This window comes from Chrysoperla carnea, chromosome 2 (genome assembly GCF_905475395.1).
Source record: "Chrysoperla carnea chromosome 2, inChrCarn1.1, whole genome shotgun sequence".
Classification (NCBI taxonomy): domain Eukaryota; kingdom Metazoa; phylum Arthropoda; class Insecta; order Neuroptera; family Chrysopidae; genus Chrysoperla; species Chrysoperla carnea.
In genome coordinates this window covers 69,996,584-70,015,901 of record NC_058338.1, presented here as the reverse complement: position 1 = coordinate 70,015,901, position 19,318 = coordinate 69,996,584, and the positions used below count along the sequence as shown (strand labels likewise).

At 28.6% G+C, this 19,318-nt stretch overlaps 1 protein-coding gene across 1 annotated transcript; it reads right to left on the bottom strand.

Annotated features, from left to right (window-relative positions):
* Positions 1–937: 937 nt before the first annotated feature.
* LOC123292199 (vam6/Vps39-like protein) lies at positions 938–16,886 on the bottom strand. Its single transcript, XM_044872765.1, has 13 exons — positions 16,650–16,886; positions 16,407–16,583; positions 16,003–16,106; positions 14,849–15,052; positions 13,835–14,018; positions 12,683–12,927; positions 11,775–12,164; positions 4,180–4,402; positions 3,162–3,334; positions 2,679–2,892; positions 2,294–2,613; positions 1,329–1,558; positions 938–1,016 (listed from the first exon to the last, which is right to left on the bottom strand). The coding sequence occupies exons 1-13, from the start codon at positions 16,717–16,719 to the stop codon at positions 953–955; spliced, it is 2,598 nt and encodes an 865-aa protein (XP_044728700.1). The 5' UTR covers positions 16,720–16,886; the 3' UTR covers positions 938–952.
* Positions 16,887–19,318: the final 2,432 nt, after the last annotated feature.

Genomic DNA, 19,318 nt, shown 5'->3' with positions numbered 1-19,318 from the left:
TATAAAAAGGAAGAGTTAATTTTTAATTCCGCTAATCATGATGTCATTATTAAATAAGGGCACTTTACTAATACAATCAGTCAAATAAATCGTTTACATATAAATAAGGTTAAATAAATATGATCTTGAATGAAACAATTGTATCAATTACATAAAATAAATTTCATATGAAATATCAATTCATGTAATATATAAAAATACATGAAATTTATTATAAATACATCAAAAAATCTATTCAAAATAATGGGTTACACCTTCTGTGTACTGGGGTACACAGCCATTTTTGTTAACTGCAATTACTGTTAGCGTTTAAATAATGAAAACTTAACATAAATATGGTTGAAAAATTACTTACGTTTATTTAAAAGTATAAACTCCAACTTAAAATACCAAAAAACACACTTAAAAACACTTTAAAAACTGTCAAAATTTTTAACTATATTGTATTAAGACTCTCACACACTCCCGACTAATACCGATGTGCAGATACGCGACTGCGGATTGCACCAGTCTTTACGCTTTCTGACACTACCGTGAAAAATTTTTACACGCACCAAGATTGCGCCACTACAAATAGTCCAAAATAAAAGTAAATTAATAATTTATTTATTTTATTACATTTCATTTATTAATTTTATTAAATTTTCATATAAATTTCTTATAATTATTTGCTTCTATTAATATTAAACTTAAGTATAATAATGAAAATAAATATATTTTGAAAAGTAGTTCTGTATGAATTTTAACCGGTAAATTCAAATGATATGGGCGTTGTCCAATAAGGTTCATTAAAAATAAAATAAATTTTGAAATTAATTTTAAATCAGTTTTATTTATGTATAAATAGCTTAAACAAAACTTTTATGATTTTATTTAATATTATTAAAATAATATTTACAAACAAATTAAATATATAAAATGATAATTTTTATAAAATTGCTTGGCTCAATTTTTATGATTTTCTGTCTTGGCATGAGTAATGGACGATATCGCCATTTGGATACCTCACAAAGGCGCTGTAATAAACGAAAGAAATTAATATATTTGTATAAATTAGTTAAACGAATTTCTATCCGCGTGGACGCAACAACTGCAGAGCGATAATCAAACAGAATGCGGAGAAATATAGACAATAACGATATGATAGTACGGTCTCTTTAATCATTTCTCATTCCACAGCCTCCGCAATCTATGCTTATAAATATTGTTTCTTTTAGAAAATGCAATATTCGATATATCTTATAAAATCAATGTGAGGGGAAATATAAATTAATTCACACAATTTGTCCGCGTTCTGTTTGACCAGTTGTTTAAATATTAAACTTTACCTTTGATTAGCAAATCGTTTCTTGCAAACAGTACAAACATTTAATTCTGTGATTAATATATTTTGTTTTTCGTACATAATACGAAGTTCCTGAGCTTGTAAATGTTCAGCATAAAGTAAACCTTTTAAAACTTGAGTTTGTCGCCGTTCACTTAATTTTGTTCTCAGTGATGTTTCTAGAAAATGTCTTATTCTTGATAACGATACTTTGTCCGGTAAAACTTCTAATGCCTACAAATATAATTCATAGACTTAAAAAATGTAGGTATATAAGTTTTTTTTGGTTAAAAATCAGCTTAAACTATTTTGAATCTAGCCATATTTCGACAATTCGAAAGGAATTGATCTTAGTATAGTAACTGTATATAAAATTGTAATCATGGATGAGCTTTCGAAGAAAAGTTATATACTTTGAAAACACAAGATATTTAAAAATTAAATACTTTATTTCTTGATTAATTAGACAAAATTTATAGAAGCTTTACTTTCTTGCGATCCTAGAAATCGTTATCACTGTGTCCTTATAGCTAAACAAGGGCTAGGAAGCATTCTAAAGCAAAACGGCGATCAGTGAATATGTTGAAAATTACACCCATTGGTGGTAATTTCGCTAAGAAGTGTTCTTTGTAAGCGATTTTATTGTCTAATCGCACTTAATTGGGGTAAAAGAAACACATTGTTGGCCAACAGTTGCACTGCGGCTTTGCCTCCCGGCATCAATTGTCAATCGTTATATATGTTGCTAAATGACTAGAGAGTTGGTGAAGCTTAATTCGCTTTTTTTATCCGGTAAACAAGTAACAAGGGTAATGGTAAACTGTTATAAAAATCGATTAAATCGCCGCTTTTGAGTGAAAATAGCAATTAATGGCATATTCATTAACAAGAAGCATTTTAATCAAATTTACGGGATACGTAATTCAATTTTATAGCTCTTAAGCATAATAAATAAAAATATGAATATACTTTAGCTGGAGGAATTATATGTGCATATTTATCTAACAGCAATAACGCAGTTTCTATATCTGGAGTGTGTGTTTTTTGAGGTATAACGCCTGAAACGCCAACACCAGCATTCACTAATGTTTCAGTTGTTGGTGATAATAACATTTTTATTAAAATAACATATATATTTTCATCTGTGCTCATATTTCCACTCTGTTCTGAAACATTGCAGCAATATTCAATAGCACGTGGAATGTCACAAAGTACTTGTACATATATGGACAATGCTTCCTGATGTTTACCCAATTTCCCCAATATGATTGCTCGTTCTTCATACAAACCTGCAAAAAAATATTTAAATTGAGTAATACGGTTCGGGCACTATTATAAAGTAAAATATTCTTACTATCGTATGGGAAATGTGCAAGCACAGTATCCGGTGTATAGTGTGTTGATTTTTCAAGGAATGTTAAAAGTTTATTTCGAATATGTTGACCAGCACTTTTTTCAGAAGCAGTAGCATTTTCTGCTAATAACAGTTGCTCTTTTTCACGATATTGATGAATCAAAGCATTATGAAACAAGGAATTTGTGTCATCCCATACGTGGACTACATGTTCCTGAAAAACAAATGATTTTTCTGTTTTTATATAAAAATTTACTGTGATGCGAGATTAAGCCCAGTTAATATATAAGAAATTAATATATTTCATACTTAAATTAATATATTCGAAGTCTTAAGATTAGCAAATTAAAATATTTTGTAGAACGATATCTCGAGAACAACTCAAAGGCATATATGAAATTTAAAATCACTTGGAGAGTGTCTTTGTTCGGAAAGTTAATATAAATTTTTCAAAGGATCTATCTATTTAATTATAATACTTACTAAATATGGAATCACTAAATCCTTATGAGTCCTCAACAAATAATCAAGTACTTTTGGACGTGGTAAATTTTCTACTTTCTCTAAATCTTCAGTAAAAATTTTTAATCCATCTTCAGGACATGTATCCAATACCCATCCAGCATATTCGAATATTATATTAATATGTTCAGCACCTGAAATAAAATTGATAATAATTTTTTGATCACGCTAGAATAAAAAAAAACTACCATCGAATTCGTCGGATTTAATGAAACGCAGTAAATGATTAGATGTGTTATAATTAAAAATGGAGTCAAATATGATTTATTGAACAAATTTTTTCAGTAAATCTTTATATTTGAAACTAATATCCACATCACCAAACCACAAATAGTAGAGATAAGAGAATATATAAGAGAAATAATTATTTATTTGCTAAAACAATTTCTATTTTATAAAAAAAAACAAATGCGAATTAATTTTAGCGTAAAAAATTTAGCTTGATTGAATATTACCATAGCCAATCGAGGTTCATATCCCACAAACAAATGTTATGTTCACTCAAAAATATACATGAAATGTTATTCAAATTAAGGTGAGCATTTCTGTGGGTGGTTTTATGTATTTTGTTAAAATATATATCCCCTTTAGAACCTACAATAAAAATATTTGGCTAAATTTATTAAAAAATTATTATTAATTAGCTGGACCGGTTTCGATTTCTTTGCAATCCTTTTTAGTAGCATTAAATTATTAAAACTAAAATCAAAATAAAATAAAACATAATAACATTTAAAAAAATATAAATATGTAGATCGCCCTGTAACAAAACAATTAATTTTACCTAAAATATTAAAAAGTCTCTTTCTTATAGTTTATTACTACATTGACTAAAAATGGTGGTAATATTTAAAGCCCAGATTTTGATTGCAAAGACTTACACTTCGAAAAAAATTTTCGATTTGAGAATCATATGGAATCATGATATGTGAAAAGATTATTGCTTTAGATTCATTCACAATATTTAAAGTAGTCTTACCTAAATTTTGAAGATATTGCACAGTTTTATGATGTCCTCGTAAACTGCTATCTGGTTCATTAGCTTGTTTTTCTAGTAGATCCAATGCTTTTTTATGCTGCTTTTTTTGTTGATATAAAATTATTAATTCACTATACTTTTGGTATTTTTTTAATGTTTTCTCGGCTTCACTGAAGTTACAATTGTTTAAACGAAGTAGAGGGGCAACAAGTGCGTCATTGGTCTGAAACAAAAATAAATTGTATTCATATAATTTTCTGCAATAATTTATTAAAATGTAGCTTTTTTAATAGCAAAACTTCACTAGTTCATAAGTTATCTAGTACGAAATTCACTTTCTTATTTTATTATATGTGCTTAGATAATGTGTTCATACTGCTCGCGGGTTCATAATTGAATCAGTAGATGTCAAGTAAATTTACAATTCAACATGATTTAGTTAAGAGCCACAGACTTCCATGATAGAGATTCCGGACTTAAATCTAATTAGATGCACTTTTTCCAATTTACGATTAAATTTTTCAGAGAGTAACACATTCAAAAGCGTAATGAAAACCCTCCTAGCCAGTTACTGAAGAGTTTTTTAAATATATTATATATATTTTTAATAATTATTATATCATGTTTTGGCTGATGAACTATGAAGCTTATTTTACTATTTATCGATTGAATAAACATTCTGAACTTGTTAATAAATCGAATTATAAACAAAAATAATTGCAAAACAAATTCGTTAAATTACACAAATAATTAAAATATGATATGAATTTGACCTAGAATATTGTGGGTTGCTGTGGGAATGTTGGAGAGCTTTCGAAAGATATTCGAAGAGAAAATTAAAGAGTTATTTATAAGTTTGCTTTTCGTGACAATTTATTAAATTGATGCCTAAAAATTTGGTGAGAGTTAGGTATATCACTTAATAAAAGCGTGTATATCGCTACATGTGCGGTGACATTATTTTTTTATCATCCGGAAAAAAGACGGATGTTATGTATATCTGTTAGGTATATCTTCAAATTAAGTAAATTTCGTATTTTGATGGAACCCTAATTACCTAAATTATGAATTATTTCGAGATAAGTACTAAACATTTGGTGATTTTTACGAGTGGATGAATTGTTTTCAAAAAACATCACAATTCACTCCGACTGATCACTCTCCGCGTAAAACCGGTATTTCCCTATCAGTTCAGCCGTCAAATCAAAGCGATTTTTTTATTTTTTGGGTCAAAATTACCTTGGATTTTATAAAATTCCGGGACAAAATTAAGAAAATTCCAAAAAATTCGATAAAAAATTTGTCTTTTCGAAAACGATAAATCTCAGCTAATTAAGTATTAATTGAATGAATAGGTTTTTAAATGTGTCTTGAAATTATACACGGGGAACGATATTTCAAGAACTAATGGTCCAATCGCCATGTCAATGCGAGTTTTTAATTTTTTTGGGTCAATATTACCTTATAAATTGAATTTGATCAAATTCCAAAACAAAAATTGTTTAAATTTAAATGATTTTTTCGATTTTTTAAAAGTGGTAAAATGTTAAATTCCAAAAAATCGGGGGAAAAATTATCTCAACGAATGCTTTAAATCTTGGTATATAAGCTAATGTTCATCCAAAAGTAGATCCATTTTTTAGTCATAATCTTATAAGCTCTAGTTTTTCGAACAATTTTTAAGAGATGAAAACATTTAAATTAATTTTTTAATTCAATTAATACATGGAAAATCGTTAAAACATTTTTCCGATAAATGGCCTATTTTTGCAAGTTTGATCTGCTTTTAGGACTTATCACCTTTTATGTTTTCAATATATTGATATGAAATATAAATTTAAAGAAACTGACTTTAATGTTGTTCGGACGGAATTAGTACGATAGGTATGGTCGACTCTTGGACTAATGTTACTTTATTTTCGAAAAAGACGCCTATGATATCAAAAATTTTTTATATTTAATTGCTATGGCAAGTACAGATTTTGTATTATTGGATAAAATACACACGACATTTGACAACAATTTTATTATATTATTATTTTGTTTGATCAATAATCAGATACAAGTGACAGGTGTATCCATCGTGAACACACAGTGCACCTATTTTATTCGTAAACATTATTTACTTGACTTTTATACCATTTACAACAAAGTAGTGATTGTGGCAAATACATATTATTAATTTTTAAACTTAACTGCCAAAATGGGTACCGATGTAACGAATCGACCAATCAAATTTGGAAATAAATTTCTACAAGAAGAAATATCAAAATTCCCAAAAATGACTAAAGAATATTTATTAAAACATTGTAGAGAACATCGATTATATTCCACACCAGAATTAAACGATGTCCTATATTTACATTTCAAAGGATTTGGTGAAATACAAAATTTGGAAGCGTACACTGGCTTAAAATGTTTATGGTTAGAGAATAATGGCTTGCTTAAAATTAGTGGTTTAACAAAACAGGATAAATTACGATGTTTATTTTTGCATCATAATTTAATACGGAAAATTGAGAACTTGGAGAATTGTCCATTATTGGATACGATTAATTTATCGTACAATCAATTGTATCGAATTGAAAACATTGATTGTTTACCAGTTTTGAATACGCTTAATTTAGCGCATAATTATATATGTGAACTTGAAAATTTGGAAGCGCTACGTACATCGTCAATTGGGATTTTGGATTTATCATTTAATCGTATATCAGATCCGTTGATTGTGGGATTATTGGGGGAGATGGAAAATTTACGTGTATTATCGTTGATGGGTAATCCTGTTATACGTAATATACCAGCGTATCGTAAAACATTAACGTTATCGTGTAAACAGCTAACATATTTAGGTAATTCTTGTATATATGCATATATATATGTCGCAGATAACTAGATTAATTAGCCGTTCAGTTAACAGCCTAGCCTTTTTACTAAATAGAATTAGCGGCCTGAATTATATTCAGCCGTCTAATACAACATTTAATTAACAGGAATGAAAATTCTTATTTTAATCGATTTGTTGAAAATATAAAAAAAAAACAAACTTATAAATATGCGATAGGGTACTACACACATTTTTATTGAGTGTCTCAATTTGATTCTATAGTGCTAATAAACCACCAAAAAAACACGAAACGTTTTTAGTTAAATTTTTTTAGTTTACACAGCCGTATGACGTAACAACATGGTGGCTGCTATTTTATGGTTTAAAAAACAGATTAAAAAACTGAAAACTTAGAATTGAAAAAAATTAATTTTGTTATTTTATGAACTAAAACTAAAATTTTCCGACTGATTTTTTCCTAAGCTATCACAATTCTATATTTTTAGATTTTGTTCTTATATAGAATAAAATACCCTAATTTGTGTGTGTGTGTGTGAGTATTGAGTATATGTATACTCACTACATCAAAGTATTATGAATAGTCATGCTATTGTCACAAAAATTACAAATGTGTACGATCATGTTTTTATGAACTTGATTGCAATGAGCATAGTACCTTAATAAAAATAATTATAACTAATTTATTATTTTTAGATGATCGTCCAGTATTTCCACGGGATCGTGCATGTGCTGAAGCATGGGAGCGTGGTGGTGTACAAGAAGAAACTGAAGAACGACGTCGTTGGATTGAAAGAGATCGTAAAAAAATCCAAGACAGTGTTGATTTAGTTCTGCGTATTCGAGGACAACAAGTTCCATTACATGAGTACAATAATAATAACAATAATGACATATCAGTTCATGACAGCGGAATTGGTGTATCAACAGCTCAAGAATTTGATGATGATGACACTGATAATGATGTAACCAGGAGTAACATGAGTTACGTATCATCTGAAGCGAATGACTTGGGTGATAGAAATAATGAGCAGTTAAGTGAAGATGAAGAGCAAGTCGAGGATCAAAGTTCTGATGACTTTATTATTCGTGAAAGTTCAGATAATGATGATACTAGAAACCAAAATAACGATGGTATCCTTCTTCCTTGGACAATTCGGGAACAAAATTATCCAAGTGTTGGAAATATAAACAAAAAAGTTTTAATTGAAGAAGTTAATGTTGAAAACGCAGAGGCAGCACAAGTAGAAATTAAAGTAGGTGACGATGGTCTAGAAAATAAGGATACTGAAAATGATTCCAAAGAGAATAAAAATGGAGATAAAGACATAAAAGTCGAACAAAAACAAGAGCATGAGTGGTTTAAGTTGAATATTACAGAGGCTACTAATAACACCCAATGCAATGAGTTTACTTCTAAAGAACTCGACGAATATTTCGACAACGTAAAATTAATTGAAGAACAATTTGGAAATATGAAAACGAGTGAAGAAATTATTCATGATATATTAAACCCCGTAATAAATAAGGTCGTAGAAAATTCATCGAGCTTAAATTCTTCGCTAAATTCACCCTCTTCTTTGGATCATTCGCGATCGATTGATGAAAGAAACAATGAAAATAGTGAGAGTTGTAGTAATTCTACTTCATCGCTGTCACAGCATGCTGAATACATACAAATGGAAAACAGTTCCATTAATTCTAGCTCATCACTAGGTTCTTTGGAAGTAGTTGATTTGAATCCAGAATTATTGGAGGCAGAAGAATTAAATGATAATATAGTGAAACAATCCATTATAGAACCTACCCAGAAAGAACAAGAGATAATGGTTTCAGGTTCATCTGAAGTAGATAATTTGAATTCGAGATCATTAAACGACGAAAATAAATCAAATTTGAAAAACAGCACGGACAAACATTCGATAATTTCAAGCACCCTAGAGAATGATCTTATCGATTCAGATCAAATTACTCCACGTAGCGATGAAAATAATTTATACCAAGGATTAAAAAGCTGTACACAAACTGTCAGCAGTCCTGAATTTATGTCCGCTGATGATGAGTCAGATCTTGAATTTGATAGCACAATTGAAGATTCCAGGCCTGCGAGTTCATTTAGAAGATATATAGAAAAAGTAATGCCAATGACGTCAAGTGACGATTGGGTCATACAAAGAGGAAGTGAGTCAGATACTTTAACTGCAAGTAGTGAGACTGAAACAGATGATACTACTTACAATAGTTGCTGTGAATCACCTGACGAAGAACGTAAAAAGGATCCAATTCTTCCAACGATGGAACAAATTGAACGATATAAAAAATATGGAAGTTTCTATGCTGAACCTGATAATACCGAAGTTGAAACAGCTAATGCAATCGAAACAAAAACTTCAAACAGTGGAACAACAACTACATCAAATGATGAAAATGAGGAAGAAATACCATATAGTCGAAAAACTGCTGAAGCTATTCGACAAATCCGTAACGATATGAATCAATTTAAAGAAAATTTCGATTCATTCTTTGCGAGTGCTGTACCAACAACAATGCGAAAGAAATTTTCCAAAATGCACCAATCGTTAAGTTACATAAAAATCCAAGGTAAGCCCGACAACGAAGATACTGAGGAGTGTAATAAATTTGAACTTTATGATCCTAAATTCAATTATAATCCTGCAATACGTATGGTTTATAATGAAAAAAAGAAAAAATCGAAAATCGTTTGTGGTGGAAAATTATTGAAGAAACATAAACAGAAAAAAATAGATGAAAAAATTAATTTGTATAGTTCAAATAGTTCAAGTTCAGAAGAAGATGAAATTGATGAATTAGATTATAAAAGACAAATGAAGAAATTGTTGAAAGAAATGAAACGACGAAAACGTGAACAAATGCGAAAAACTTTGTTAGATGAAGTTTCATTAGATGAGACAGATATTGGAGATCTATTAAGTTTAGCTTATGACTCAATTTTCTTCAATGAGAAACCAAAAAAGAAAATTCTTCATTTTAATGAGAATACAGAAGTAGCAGAGCTTAAAAATAGCGATGAGGATGTGGAAAATGAAAATACTGTAAATAATATGACTTTTTCATTTTATGAAGAGAATATTCTAAAAGAATGTGATAAAATAAATACGGAAGAAGCAGATTGTAAAGAAAACAAAAATGAGGATAAAGAAAACATAGCAAGTGATGGTATTGGAAATATCACTTATATAATTCATGAAGAAAATTATTCAAACCAAAATACGGAAAATCTATCAGAAAAACCAATTATGATACAAAATTTACAGTCTACGATTGATTCAGAAGAAGCAAATTTTAAAGACGATGATATGAAAAATGAATATGTTGAAAAGGTCACCTTTTCAATTAACGAAGATAGTATTTCAAAACAAAATATATCAACGGAAAAAATTATCAAAAAAACAGGGAAAAAACAAGAGGCGGTAAATTCAGAACTGGAAACTAATAGTACGGCTATTAAAAATGATGCCACTTCGTTACATGATGTAGAGATGGCAAGCACAGGAGTGTTGTCAGAATCGAAGATGGAAAACGAAAAAATAATAAAACGTGTGGCAACTAAAAGTTTAGAAATGCAAATGGTTACTAATGCAAATAATTAAAGATTTAAATTTCTTGAAGATAACTATTATAAATTACTATTAATGCTAGTTAATGGTTTTCATTTGTAAATTACTTGTTTGTGGTTAAACCGCTGTATAATTTTTTTATGAATAAATAAATATTTGAGCGACCATACTATTTCGGTTTCTAAAAACGTAAATTTTGAAATGTTTATGAAAAAATTTGGTATTACTGAAGTCATTCTTTTTACCTATAAAAATGAATTACGAAATTTACTTCAAAATTAACCAGACGAAAAGTAGTTGTTTTGTCATATAGGTCAATTGTCTGCCCTTGCGTTTAAAGTGATAACAAACAATCAGATATATTTTTAGTTTGAAAAGCGTACAACACCGAATTTAGAAGCAACGCTTAGCCGAAGATTTCACACTAAATTAAATATATTTGTAAGATTCGCAAAAATTTTAATACAAAGCAACCTCGAATGATAAGGAACACCTTTTACGTTTCTGAGCCATTGCTTTACATTACTTTCTATCAAACAACAATGATTGTTTTACGAAAAAAAACGTGTCTAAACATGTCAACATGAATCACATACCATGGAATTAAGAGTCATATATTGGTGGGAACGTTGTATAAAGGCTTTGGGTTGACAAAATTCTTTACAGATATTTATACTTTTTTTGATAGTTGAAAATATTTACACTTTTTTTTGATAGTTGAAAATTGTTATAAAGAGGTTGTTCGCAAAAAATGTTCGAAAATTTTTTTACACTTTTTTTTTATAGTTGAAAATTAGTTATAAAGAGGTTGTTCGCAATATAAAGGTATATTTAACATTGACTCTTATTGACAATTCAAGGAGATTACGAAAAATTTGTTAAATCGAAGAATTTGTTATATTGAGGTACGTTATATTAAGGTTGCACTGTATTATGTATTATAATAACATATTCCATTATCTTTTTTATTTAGAATTATTTAAGCAGGATTTTAAGAATTTTGTCCAATATATAATTGTAATTATTACGAGTGAAAAAATCAATAAAATATTTCTAAATACTATGAGTTTCTACAAAATAATTTATGTTATAATATTGCCTATATTTTTTAATGAGAAAGCAATTTTTTGAAAATTATCTTGCATTCTTACCTGCAAAAAACACTTCAATAAAGTTGTATCAATAATTTGTTGAAGTTGTAAAGCAGATTTGGAGGCTGATCCACTACCATTAGAATTTTCCGTAGAATTTGGTACCGATATTTTTCGTCTTACATCTCGTAAATAATCAATTAATGCAAGTATTCCATTCTCTAAATCTTTGTCTTGTAATTTAACAGCTGGCGTTGTGTCTGGATCATTTGGTTGTTGTGGTAAAAGATCAGGGAATAAACGAATCACATCATACGGATCTGTATCTAATTTTATAAATTCCTCCATTGATTCTCTGAATTTTTTATTTGCAAATAAATCATGAGCGTATAATGTTTGTATTTGATATATTTTTTGTTTTTTATCTTCTTCAGTTTCATCTGATATACTCTGCAATATTTAAAAGTTAGAAATATTATTAAAAAGTCTTTTCAGGGACACATCTACGAAATTCTGAAGTCGTTAAAGAAATTTCAGGATTACTAACAAATTTTTTTTACGAAAAGCAGTAGAATTTTAAATTTTAAACTCTTTGTATACCAGATAAAGAAAGGATTATTTAGTATTTTTTTGAAGAAATAGATTTATCAGATGTAAAAAATAAAAAATACCAAAAAGGCGCTCAACTTTTTTTATGAGCATGTTAAAAATTCGAAGATTGACAATTCAAAAGTTGTGAAAATATATTTTTTGAGTTCATTTATAAAGCGAAATTGTTTTTATCGTACGGCTTCGTGTTTTTGTCCAATTCAAAAAAGTCAGTTCCTAGGTAAATTAGTCCTATTTTCTAAACTTTTGGATCCCTCCAATGCCCGCTTTTTGTATTTTCGTTACGGTAGCGCAAAAAGATTAGTATTATTATTCACAAAATCTGATTTAATTTCCCGAAGAAATTTTAAAGTACGTACCGTTAATTTTAATGCAAGTTGAAATTGTTTATTATTGAGTAAAACTTGGCGTTGTTTGGCAATATCAACAGCTTTTATACACCAAACATGAGTAACACTGGCTGCATATAAGAATCCTTGTTTACAACGCACTATTAAACGGGCCTTAGGTAGCCCAGTTAAACTTTGTATTAAGCCACATGGTTCAACTGTATGGATATCCACAGTTTCACCCAACAATCCTAACGCATAAGGATCATCCCAAGCTAAAATTATAAAATTGATGGTAATATTATAATAATTATATGAAATTAAAAATTTCCTGAAAAAAGAAAAAGTCAAGCTCACAATTCTAAAATAAATAATTAAGTTTGGGAACATATACACATTCTAGGATTTTCTTTGGAAAATATTATAAGATTATGGCTCGGAATTCTGTAAGTGATAAAATCATACGCTATGGCAAAAAAATGGATAATGAAATACAATTCTGCAAGAAAACTTTTTTCCTTCACAAAAGATTATTTCGAAAAAATTATCTGTTTAAGAGTTAAAAATATACCCTTGAGGAAAAAAATCCTTCGAACGTTTTTCTAAAGCGAACTGTCAAAAAAAGGTTAACCTGTGATAGCCCAATCCAATGACGGATTAACAAGTCAAAAGAGAAAAAGACACATTTGACTTACGAAGACTAAAAAAAGAGGGGAGGGAAATTTTTATGTGAAGGGTCGAACTAAAGGGAGTGCCAAAATGATTTACAAAGACTAAAAAAAAAGTAAAAGTGGGAAGACAAATTTTATGATAAGGTTGTGCACAAGAAGGCGCCAAGGTAATCACGAAGACTGAAAAGAAAGGCGTTGCCTGTGAGTGTGTGTTTTCACATTTCCTAGGAGTCTCTACAAGGGTTAATCCTGCAGTAGCCATTCAAGCAAACATTGTCCAGCTTCTTCAGGATATCTTATCCAGGTATATAAAATTACAAGAGCATTTAAAAATATTACGCCGTTTGTTTGGATCACAAATAATAGCTCCCTATACATGAAAATTGAGCTCTATATGAAAAATCCTGTTTATTCGAATCCTGTTAAATCGTCAAAATAATTGGATTTCGAATTTTTAAGACAAAATAATACATACATATAAATATTAAAAAATAGATAAATATTCCATTACCCATAGCAAGAGGTATACTACTCCATTTTAAAACTTTATTTGTTTCTGCACTTCCTTGATTATTAACTAAAACCGTTTGACTTTCTCTACCAAGCGCTATAATATTATCTGAAATTCTTGTAATACATGGTTCTGACGATCGATTACTGCTTGTTGGAAACAATTCACTTTGTTTACCGCTAAGCTATAATAATTAATATAAATAAAAATACTACTTTTCTACTAAATACTTATAAGTCTAGAGCCAAGCGTAGTATTTGGCAATCATTTTAGAACGGCTGGAAAGTTTTATAGCTTGAGAATTTATCTTTTAGTCGGCCATATAAAAGACGGTAAGTTTAAAATTATGAATATTCATTGATGACAGACTATATTCAAATTAGACGATAATAAAAATTGAAACTTGAGTTGTGAAATAAATTTTTTTTGACAAAAATGGAAAGCGCATATAAGTTTTATCACAAAATCGTTTGTATTTTTAATTTTTTCATAATAATTTGAAAATTACATACAGTTTTAAAAAAATTTTTAAAAGAGAAACAAAAACAACCGAAGAAAAACTTTTCGCAAAACATCGTGTGACGCAATAACTTTAATTATGTATATACATGTTTATACATAGGTTTTTGTATTTTAACATTTCTGCGTCACGAATATAACTCACTATGCCTAAATAACGTTTGTAATCTGTGAATTCTTTTATATATTTTATTCATTTAATTCACTTATATTTAATTATACATAGCTTTCAAAAAAGAAAATTTTTTAGCGTAGTTCAATATTATTTATGCTAAAGAATAAAATACCAATATTAATTATTATTTTTTATTCAACAACCCAATTATCTTCTTATTTGAATAGCCGCGCAAAGTTCTACGCTATGAAAATTTTCGTAGACAAAAACATTTTTAGACATGACACTGACTACAGCCTCTCAAATTTCTAGCCTTTCTGAAAGTACTGTAAAATATTAAGTTTGGCCTTAGATTTATTAGTAGGATTTAAGGTACTCACTTCAAATAATGTGTATTCACCTCTAAAACCTACACAAACAGTTTCCTCACACCAGGTTATTGCACGTGGTACATCATTTAATGAAATATCTTGCATTAATTCAAGGAATTGATTATTTTTCCAATAATATAATTGTAATTTACGTTTAACAGATACACATAATCGTACAAGAACTGAAATTTCTCCAGTCATTGATGTCTTTCTCTAAACACAAATTAAATGAAAAAGTTCATAAAAAATTTTTCTATTAAAAATATAAAAAAATTTTTCTTTTATGTTCCAAAAAACTTCACATATACAAGGTAGACCAGTTTAATCAATATATGGAAAATATTGTAGGATATCTAAAAATGTTAAAATCAGTCCCGGTTTCTAGGTAATTTTTTTGTTTCTTTCAATTTGTTCAATTGAAAATACGTAAAGTGCGTTTTTCATTGAAGTGTACAGTCTCATCCTCATATGTTAAGTGGTATAATGTGTTGAGATAGAAAAAGCTATTAAAATATCATGTATGAAGGACTGAGACTCATTTAAAATATAAAAAAATTTGAAACAAATGTACAATTTGGTTTCATAAATGTTTTAAAGTTTTAATTTGACTTAGACCCACAGGTTCATTTAAGTTTCACATCGAGTTCGTTACTGTTAAGAGACATAGGAACATTTTAAATTAGCAAGTTGTTTTTTATAGAAAAGCAAACGTCATTTTCTTAAACATTTTTTCGTAAATCGAGTGGATTAGACGAAAATCTAAAATGTATTTTAAAATCTAACTACAAGTGAAAATACATTTTTTTTTCCTGATACTAATAAGATATAGAAGGAAATTGGAAGTAAGAAATGTGGTGATTAATAAGAATAAAGAAAATATATGAAAATATTTTAGAGGAGCCTAATTGTTTAATTCAAATCTGCTTAAAACTCAAAATTTCTAAAATATACCCCGCTTTCATCTCAACATTTTCTGTCTTTTAGCTACCTTATAAAATTTTTTCACTTAATATTGATTAAAATGATCTCTGATATATATCAGTAAATTTGAAATGATCTGTTACATGCTCAAAATTTAAATAAAACTTGTTTTCTGAAACTCAATTCAATTTGTTTTGTCGTTTAGTTCAACAAACTTTACAATAACAAAAATGATATCTCACCTTAATATCTAATGTAAAAAGTGTGGCAGGACCTTTACTCTTTGGTATCGAATATACTAAATTAAAATTAATTGCGTTTATGTCATGAACTGACACGGTATTATCTGTAAGAAAACAAAATTCATATTATTAGAAATATAGACCGTATGTCGATACATAAAAGGGCATTCTATAATTGATAGGCTCTTTCAATCACGGCTCATTTGATTGCGATACAAATTTTTCAATTTAAAATGTTTCTAATGGACCAAAAAGGCACACTCACAGTTACCAATATTCCCTAACAATTGCTTATTCTCCCGGTTTGTCGTTACTCTGCTACACATTTTTGAAGATTCATTGAACTGTGATTGAGAAACCCCAAACAGTGGGAGGATATTTATATAATATTTATGTTAAATTACCAGTTAAGCAAACTAATTGTTGATATTCTGGAATGACTTCTAATTGTTGAATAGGTTTTTTACTAAATGTTTTGTGATATCGCAACAATCTCACATCGTAAGTTTGATCAATTGAACGTTGTGTGACACTGTACATTAAAAGATGTCCTTGTCGTGTTCCTACCAGTAGATTATCATCTAAAAACATTTTTATCCCAATTAAAATTTATTGATAATTGTGAAATTTCGGTTTAAACGTCTCACCATAAGCTGCTATAGATTCAATTTGTACACTAAGTTTCAATATTTGCGATGCTTCATATGCCTCATGCATTTTGATTGATGTTTTAAAAAGATAAACTAACTATAACGAAATAAATACTAAAATAATTTATGAAATATAGTTATAATATTGTTCATGTTATAATTATGACTCATATTTTAAAACTAAAATGACAGAACTATGAACTGTCAAATTATCATTTAGCTGTATTTATTAGAAATGTCAATTGTCATTTGGTTCGTCAATCGTCAGATGATGGCCATATCGATAATGCAGTTCATAGCGAAAATCAAATAAAGAAATTTGTAATAAATCACTAGATGGCATCAGTAAACATTTAAACAAGCAAACGCCAAGCGTAATTCTTGACGATAGATTATTATACCATGTATATGAAATATACCAAGGTATACTAAGTTTAGTCCAAAGTTTGTAACGCTTGAAAATATTGATGCTGTGACATGTACACTCACTGTCAAAAAAAATGCCACAGTTAAAACATTCTAAGCGTACTCATCATATGTTATGTTATAATAGTAACACTTAGAATGTTTTAAAACGAGCATTTTTTTTGACATTGAGTATATGTATGTGTAATGTAACAGAGTAATCAAAACTGTCTATACATGGTTTTTCAATAATTAACTCAGTCAATTGTTTTTTTTTTCTCTTGTTATCTTATTAAAATTGTTATGAAAACAAAGTTGTATGAGAATGGAAAAAAATATGCGAAGTTTTCCCGTTGATTTCAAATCGAAAATTCCGTTTTAAATTTTTCAGACCCTTATTTTTATCTGACCATTTGCCGACCACAAGTCTATATTTTTGTGGACCTCGCAATATCCATTGACTTACTTTCGATAGACAGAAATCTTCTGAAATATTTACTTCTAAAACAGGTTAGAGAAATAATATTATTATGATTTAATTTTGCTTATTATGCAATTTGTATATCATTTCTGTCATAAAGTTGCTTATTAATAAAAAGAAAGTAAGTTACTCACTTGCACAAGGTAGCCCATCTTAATCTATTATGGCTAATAGCTCAATAGTCAATTTAGATCTTATAAGGTAACAGATATTTAAGTCGCATTTCCTCCAAAAGCTAAAGATTTTCGTTATGTGTTTTAATTAAAAAATGTTGGTTTCTTTATGGAGATCAACTTTCTAATTTAAAGTGTTATTCTATCTTTTTCCTTTTAGGATCTAAATTGACTATCAAAGCAATTCGAAGAAATAGGTTAAATTTTCCAATTTTTGTTTACGTTATTATACCATGTATATGAAATATACTAAGGTATACAAAGTTTAGTCCCAAGTTTGTAACGCTTAAAAATATTGAAACTATGAACAAAATTTTGGTTTAGGTGTTCACAAAATCCCCTAATTAGTCCATTTCCGGTTGTCTGTCTGTCTGTTTGTCTGTCGTCTGTCTGTCCGTCTGTCATCAAGATTGCTCCAAAACGAAAAGAGATATCAAGCTGGAATATTTATAGCGTGTTAAGGGCGTAAAAAGTGAAGGCAAAGTTCGTAAATGAGTAACATAGGTCCATTGGGTCTTGGGTCCGTAGGACCCATCATGTAAACCGTTAGAAATAGAACAAATGTTTAAATGTAAAAAATGTTTGCTATAAAAAAACTAAACAACTTTTGTTTGAGACATTTTTTTGTAAATGTCACTGTTTACCTGTGAGAGCGCAAATTATGCGTAAATTTTATAGTATATGGGAAGAAAGTTATATATGTGTGACATGTATGTATGTGTAATGTGACAGAGTAAACAACACTGTCTGTGCATGGTATTTCAACAATTAACTCAGTCAATTGTTTGTTTTCACTTGTTTTTTGATTGGTTAACTACAAAACGAACTATTAACCATAATAGATTAAAATGGCCCACCCATTATATTATTTCTCTAGCCTGTTTTTATCCACAAGAAGTGCATAATATAGAAGAAAAACTAGAGCACCATTTGCTATAAAAATCGAGGACACCAAAAAGTTAAATCCGATGCTGTTTTATAAAACGTGTGTACGGTATATTACCTACCTATTAATTAAGTTATGATTATAAAAATTAATAATAATAATTAATAAATTATTTATTTTGTTATTTATTTTATAAAATTTTAATTTAGTATTATTTGTAAAAATTTTTATCAAAATTATATTGATTGCATGCGAAAAATATATGATGTACACGTGACTTGCAAATCTATATTCAAAATAACAAAATTGATATTACTAGAAAAAAATTTATCCATATTAGTAAATGATATGATAAATTATTAGAAATGTCCCCAACATTGACTAATGTCTGTCTGTACCGATAAAAAGTTTGTTTTGGAAGTTGTTTGAATCATATTTTGAGTCCACATACGCTAAGGAAATATATAGAAATATACCCTATAGAAAACTTCTGATCGTTCAACATCAACGTAGATAGTCCCTTTTTCATTTTTTGTTAACTTTTACTTGTTATTTAATTGTTCTTTCTTTTCGAAATTTATTGTTTATACTATTTGCTCTGTTTTGTGATTGGATTTTTGTTTGTTTGTTTTGTTTTTGTGATTGACTCATGTATTGTATTGATTTATATATCAAATATACTGAAATTGAATAGCCCCTTCAAGAATCAGTCAAAACAAAA